The sequence below is a fragment of the Abramis brama genome, assembly GCF_963993115.1.
Source record: "Abramis brama genome assembly, chromosome: 5".
NCBI lineage: Eukaryota > Metazoa > Chordata > Actinopteri > Cypriniformes > Leuciscidae > Abramis > Abramis brama.
The window spans coordinates 1,020,001-1,027,500 of NC_139967.1; the positions used below are offsets into that span (position 1 = coordinate 1,020,001).

Genomic DNA, 7,500 nt, shown 5'->3' on the forward strand with positions numbered 1-7,500 from the left:
CTGAAAATTCAGCTTTGATCACAGGAATAAATTACACTTTACTATATATTCACATAGAAAACAGATGATTTACATTATAATATATATATTTTTAAATCTTGTTATACTGTATTTTTGCTGTGAAACTCTATGATTCTAATCTGAGAAACAACAACATACAAACACATTGATCATCTCAGGTACTGATTATCTGCTTTATTTAATGTTGAAAGCATCTAATGTGAGTTTGAATATCATTTATATCTGTACAGAAAGTGACAGTGGATAATTCACCTCAGACAAAGTGTATATGTTTATGACAAAGATTGTTTCAGACACTGTAATTTCAGTACGTGTTTCTAATAATGTTAAAAAGGTTTATTTATTCATTTGATTTGGTACTTGTGTATTTGCAGAGAGGCTCCGCCCACACGCTCTTCTGATTGGCTGTGATTTTTGATTGATTAGGTTGCATTTCGTAGTCCTGTCGTCTGGAGTGGACAAATCTTATCGCATCGTGTGTTTAAGACACTTCTTTCAAAAATATTTAAAAATCTTACCAACCCAACTTTTTAATGGTTCCCATTGGTAATTTAATTGTCCAATGTATCAATATTTATTAAACCTAATCCTCAGTTTTTCTTTTTGTTTGCTTTTTTTGTCATAAAAGCAACGTTATGAAAGGTTTCAGTCGACATGCATTTAATACTCCTATCTGAAATGAATAATTAGCTTACTAGTTGAACAGTCTTGCTTAGTTGTTTTTGGCAGTGACTTTATTATTAGGATATTCATAATTTTATATGTGTGGGAAAATATATAGTGCTAAATAAACCGTTTTACCCTGAACTGAACACTTTCACTATTTTACACACACACACACACACACACACACACACACACACACACACACACACACACACACACACACACTGAATGCAGTGTTCTCATGCCAGACTCTGATGGTGTGTGAAAGCGTGTTTGGTGTGTGAAAGCGTGTTTTGTGTGTGTGTGTGTGTGTGTGTGTGTGTGTTTGGCTGGTTCTCTCAGGATCTGCGCTTTGCTTCTGCCTGAGCTTCACTTTTGTTCAGCTGAAAGAAAGAACTGTGTGATTTTATTTCTTTCTCTCCACTGAGATGTGGAATAGATGTGAGTAGACATCACAGATCAAATAGAGGTTTAGCTATTTCTTGATGTTTAGTTTTACGGCCCGCGGCGATTCCACTGCAAAAACCTCTCACACATAACGAAATGAATGATCCTTTTGTCTCGGATCTGTTTAGATGATGATGATGATGGTGATGATGATGATGATCACTCACATGAGATGAAGATCTCATTCATATCATCAGTCCAGAACAGCTGTTTTATTCTACATTCATAATTGTTTAAAGAGTTTGGAGTTAGTAGAATTTTTTATTTTGAAAAATGAATACTTTTATTCAGCAAGGATGCATGAAATTGATCAAAAGAGATATTAAAGACATTTATAATTTTACAAAAGATTTCTGTTAAACCCTCTGGTGCTCTTCGCGTGTCGGTCCAAAATTTTTTTTTTTATTTCAATGAAATTAATGTACTATATTTTAGTTCGATAATGTTTTTTTATTTAATATTTTGTATTTTTAGGGGATTTTATGGTACTAAATTATATTTACGCTGTATTTATAATCCATTTATTCACTTTTTGAGCATAGACCTGAAAATTAAATTTCCTGAACAGACTGAAGTTTGATCTCTTTACAAACACGACACTTGGCAGATTATTGAAAAAAGATTTAAAAAAAATTAACTTAAAAAAGTTTACATACATGTATGTTATTAAAAATGCACAAAAATACTATTTTAAATTTTTATATGAAATATATATTTTCAAAAACACGTTTTACTCTAAAACTGAGAAAATCAAAGCCACAAGTTGTGTTCCAAATGTGAGGTTGATATCTGAAAAACGGATCTTTCAGTGAGATGTTGTTCGGCTGCAGTACCAAACGCTTCCACTAGAGGAAACTCGTCTCTCATTCATTTCCAATGCGTCATTTCTGACCGCGAGGAGCTCAAGTGTGGCTATTGTTATCAGGACCATTAAACCTGTTCCAGTCATGGCCATGATTATTGTGTGTGTTCACACAGCAAGAGCCAAAACCTTTACCAAGTTTCGGACCATTCCAAAAAAAAAAAAAAAACGTAAAATATTTCGGTCAAAAAGGGGGATTGCTGTTCTTTTGTTCCACACACTAATAAGGATCAACCACAGTCTAGAATCTCTGTTAGACCAGAGAAACAATCTTAACGTGCATTAAATCCACCTGTGCAGGTTGTTGGTGTGGTTTTACGTGGTGTGTTTTGTGATGTGTTTTGTAATGTGTGTGTTGTGACGTGTGTGTGCAGCTTCATCTGGCTGCGCTGGCGTCTCTGAAGGGTGACGTGGTGGAGCTGAACCAGCGACTGCTGCAAACCGAGAGAGAGAGAGAAGCGCTGGAGAACAGACTGGCCAAAGCACAGGTCAGCGCACACACACACACACACACACACACTGTCAGATCCTGGCACAGGAGATGTTTCCACACGCCATTTCTGCATTGCATCCTTGATTCTGAATTGGCGAGTCATGTAGTGTGTGATAAAGCTGTTTGTGAAAGTAAAAGTTTGAAAGATCAGATAAATGGAGTTTAGAAAGAAAGAAGTGATTCTGAACTGAAACGAGTCGTCAGTAATTCAGTCTCACTTCCTGCTGAATCTATGTAGGTTTGTAACTCATTTGCATAATGCCAGCCGATTGGCTGAGCTGCGTCTCTAAGCCCCGCCCTCAAACACTAGTTTATCTGAGACTGGAAGAGTTTGGTTCGTGTTGTTCATGTCGAGAAGAACAAAGCAAATCCACTCTGATGAGATTGATACGGTAAAACTCACTGTTCGTATCACTGTGTGTCGAGAGCTGAGATTCAGATAATGAGTGTTTGGTGTCTGACCAATCAGAGCAGAGCAGCTCTCAGAGAGGCGGGGCTTAGAGAGACTGAAGTGTTTCAGACACTGAGAGGAAAGAGCTGATGCTGCAGTGGAGATTATGAGGACATTAAAGTGTTTTTGACTTAGATGCGTGTGAACCTGCTGTAGGAGACGCTAAACAACATTAGCAGCCTTTAAAATAGCACAATAGAGGAGCTTTAATGAAAATCGAATTACTTGCTATTAAATGTTTTTTGGTGGTGACTCTTTGGCCACAAACTGGGGTTTGTGAGTTGATGAAAAACTAACAATTAATACAATCATAAAAATGAACTTATTTGTTTAAATAGCAACAATCATCACACAACAGTTACTAAAAATATGAGGTATTTTATCAAGTGACCGTTAATCAACATCAGAGAACCATGAAATATTGTTACGTGTAGTTAAAATACAGTCAAACCAGAGTTTATTCAGACTCCTTCAACATTTCTCACATTATCACAGTTTATTCGCTATAGTTTAGAAAATGGTAATAAAATATGAGCAGAACTCAGTTGATATTTGACTGGTTTTGTCCGTCCTTCTGTTAGACTGTCTCACACATGAATTATGTTGAATATCTGTCAGCTGTTAAATTTAACTACACAATTAGATAATACCAGTTTAGCTCAACCAATCACCAAGCAATGCTTCATTGTGTTCAGTCTGTGTGTAAAAAGAGCATTAGCAATTAAAGAAAACACACTTAAGAAAACATGATCGGGTCAAAGTGTCGGAATCATTTTTGGTCCCGAATGTTTATTAATGTCACTGGTAGTCACTGGATGAAGAATTTATGGGTATAATATGTCACAGTTTACTGTATTTTGCTCTCCTCACTTACATTAATGAACTATAGTGTCCTGATCACACTAGTGGAAATGATATCTGGTGTCTGAATAATGTTTGATTATATATACAGTATGCTTGTATGAATCATGCACAATAAGACCAGTTTCATGCATTAAGATTTAATTCCAACGTCTTGTATTTTTGATTGGAAGAGTTCTTGAACTAGATTGATGTCATCACTGTGATCACAGTCAGAGTCTGAACTTCAGTGTGTAAATGTCATGTGTTTTACACCACAGTTTCCCTTCATTACTGTGACGTCTGCGTAGTTTTGATTATTAATTAATCAGGCGTCTCTGTTTAGAGCCCTAATGCTGAGACCCCAATTAACACTTTTCCGACAGCTGATATTAATCATTAATTGTGTCTCGCAGCTCTCTGATGCTTCTTTATCTGCAGTGTCGTGTTTTAACTTCTAATGAAAACACCGATCTGATACATTAGAAATGAATCAATATTTTCAAGTAACGCAAATGTTTTTTATGGTTTTAGTTAACTACAAGTAGCAATCTAATTTATGTAATTTATGCAAGCTAAAGTGTGATCGTCAACGAGTGGATCTCTGAGCTGAGTGAGTGAGTGGAGGCGGGGCTCATTTGCATATTCATAGAACCGCACATACTAAATGTGGCAATGGTGTCGAGTTGCATTCAAAATATTTTAAGCATTAAGAAAAACTTTCAAGGTAAAAACACTGAAATATGTCATTTTGGTGATGAAAGATGAGTTTAATGACTACAGGGAGACTTTAAATCTTTTACTTAAACATTCTACATTAACAACTATTGTTATTTGTAATATACAATGTAATTGTAAAAAAGTGGTTTCAATGTAGCTAGCTACTTTTTGATAGGAACTTGTAATGTAACTAGCAAAGTACTTTTGGTGGCTGACTGTATCTTAACTACGAGTGAGTGAGTGTGTGTGTGTGACAGTGAGAGGGTGTGTGTGAGTGTGTGAGCGAGTGAGTGAGTGAGTGAGTGTTTGTGTGACAGTGAGAGGGTGTGTGTGAGTGAGTGTGTGTGTGAGCGAGAGAGAGAGAGAATGAGTGAGTGAGTGAGTGAGAGAGAGTGTATGTGTGTGTGAGAGACTGTGAGTGACTGAGTGACTGAGTGAGTGAGTGAGAGTGTGTGTGTGAGACAGTGAGTGAGTGTGTGAGTATGTGAGAGAGTGTGTTTTGTCATATTGATGCATCTTTCATTTGATCATGTTTTATAAGACCCTCAATCCTCCACAGCTTCAGCTTGACTAGCACACACTCACTAACACATCTGTTATGTTTATAATTGGTTGCTCGGCGTTTATTGTGACACATAGATGTAATTTGCGATCTGACAGCTAATTAGTCTCGAATAATATGCATGTAAAGCACATCTGGACACTTGTGGTGTGTGTCTCTCGGTCTCTGGTCTCGTCCTCCATCTGTCTCCGCTTCATCAGACGATAACGAGAAGATTCCAGTCCAGTCCGTGTTAAAGATGATATAAGCGTAAATGTCTGACAGATATCAGTGAAATATGAAACTACACCGTTTCTCTGTGGCCTGAGGATTAGAAAAGACTAAAGTCAGCAGCCAATCAGAAATGCTCTCTGCCTGTCAATCATTTTGTGAGGGCGGGGATTTGGAAAGTGGGCGTGTGCTTGTTAATACTTTGAGAAATGTGTTTTGTGTATGACGTTTATTTGTATATATTTGGTGCTATTGCAGGTGTGTTATATTATACATTCAGTGTAGATGCGTCAAGTGTGTGAAGCTCACAAATATGGATTTGCACCGATTGAGAGAGGCACTTGATCACATGTTTGTTTGTAAATAAACACTCTCTAGTTGTGTGTGTGTGTGTGAGAGAGAGAGAGTGTGTGTTTGTATATGAGTGTGTGTATGATTGTGTGTGTGTGTGTGTGTGATTGTGTATGAGTGTGTTTGAGAGAGTGTGTATGTATGAGTGAGTGAGTGTGTAAGTGAGAGAGAGTGAGTGAGTGTGTGTGTGTGTGTGAGAGAGAGAGTGTGTGTTTATTTGTGTATGAGTGTGTGTGTTTTGTGTGTGTGTGAGAGAGAGAGTGTATGATTTTGTGTGTGTGAGAGAGAGAGTGTGTGTGTGTGTATGATTGTGTGTGTGTATGAGTGTGTGTTTGAGAGAGTGTGTAAGTGAGAGTGTGTGTGTGTATATTTGTGAATGAGTGTGTGTGTGTGTGTGTGTGTGAGAGAGAGTGTGTACAATTGTGTGTGTGTGTGTGAGAGAGTGCGTGTGTGTGTGTGTGTGTGTGATTGTGTGTGTATGATTGTGTATGAGTGTGTGTTTGAGAGAGTGTGTATATTTGTGTGTGTGAGAGTGTGTATGATTTTGTGTGTGTGTGATTGTATGATTGTGCGTGTGTGTTTGAGAGAGTGTGTATATTTGTGTGTGTGTGTGTGTGTGTGTGTGTGAGAGTGTGTATGATTTTGTGTGTGTGTGATTGTGTGATTGTGCGTGTGTGTGTGTATGATTGTGTGTGTATGATTGTGTATGTGTGTTTGAGAGAGTGTATGTATGAGTGAGTGTGTGTAAGTGAGAGTGTGTGTGTGTATGTTTGTGTATGAGAGTGTGTGAGAGAGAGTGTGTGTATATTTGTGTACGAGTGTGTCTGTGTGTATGATTTTGTGTGTGTGAGAGAGAGAGAGAGAGATTGTTTGTTTGTGTGTGTGTGTGAGAGAGTGTGTATGATTTTGTGTGTGTTTGAGTGTGTGTGCATGATTGTGCATTGTGTGCTATTGTAGGTGTGTTATATTATACATTCAGTGTAGTTTAGATGCGTCACAAGTGTGTGAAGATCACACATTTGTCTAGTTCTCTAGTTGTCGACTTCTATTGGTCGGTGTGGAACTCAGTGTGAAGTGAGTCTGAAAGTGTTGATCAGGATCTCGAGAGGTTAAAGCTTCGCGACTGAGCTTCTGTTTGAGAGAAACGATCCTGAAGGGAGACGGCCTCAGGCACATGCCTCAGTCTCGACCTCTGACCTCTGACCTCGAACCCTGAGAGCATGAGGTGACCTGACCTTTGACCCCCAGCCTGTTTCAGTGAGTGCTGTTAAGAGGGTTCTTGTGTCTCAGTGTGTTTTCCCATAAAGCAACACTTCTCATCAAGTCGTTCCTGAAACAAAGCCTGTATTGTTGCCGTGTGTATTACTGTTGAAACGCAGCCATAAACTTCAGCCAGCGTACAGAACTCAGAGCAGCAAATCAGCGGTGAGACGATTGTTCAGGACATATCCGCTTCAGAAGAAAAAAAAAAAAATGAAAAGTGAAAACACATGCAGTCACAGTGTGATCTTCAGTTACGCCCGAGTCTCAGTTCTGCTCCAAAACTAGTGATGCGCATATACACTATAGTTCAAAAGTTTGGGGTCGGTAAGATTTTGTATGTTTTTGAAAGAGTCTCTTCTGCTCATCAAGGCTGCGTTTATTTGATCAAAAATACAGTAAAAACAGTGAAATATTATTATAATGTAAATCATCTGTTTTCTATGTGAATATACAGTAAAGTGTAATTTATTCCTGTAATCAAAGCTGAATTTTCAGCATCATTACTCCAGTCTTCAGTGTCACATGATCCTTCAGAAATCACTCTAATATGATGATTTGATGCTCGAGAAACATTTATGATTATTATCGGTGTTGAAAACAGATCAGATTTTTGT

At 37.9% G+C, this 7,500-nt stretch overlaps 1 protein-coding gene across 3 annotated transcripts in view; it reads left to right on the forward strand.

The window, feature by feature from the left end:
* The window catches only part of mcc (MCC regulator of WNT signaling pathway), a 91,381-nt gene that overhangs the window by 40,189 nt on the left and 43,692 nt on the right, over positions 1–7,500 (forward strand). For all 3 annotated transcript variants that reach the window (XM_084114922.1, XM_084114924.1, XM_084114923.1), the window contains one exon: positions 2,371–2,484. In XM_084114922.1, the coding sequence (XP_083971048.1) occupies positions 2,371–2,484 (114 nt within the window). The remainder of the gene's footprint in view (positions 1–2,370; positions 2,485–7,500) is intronic.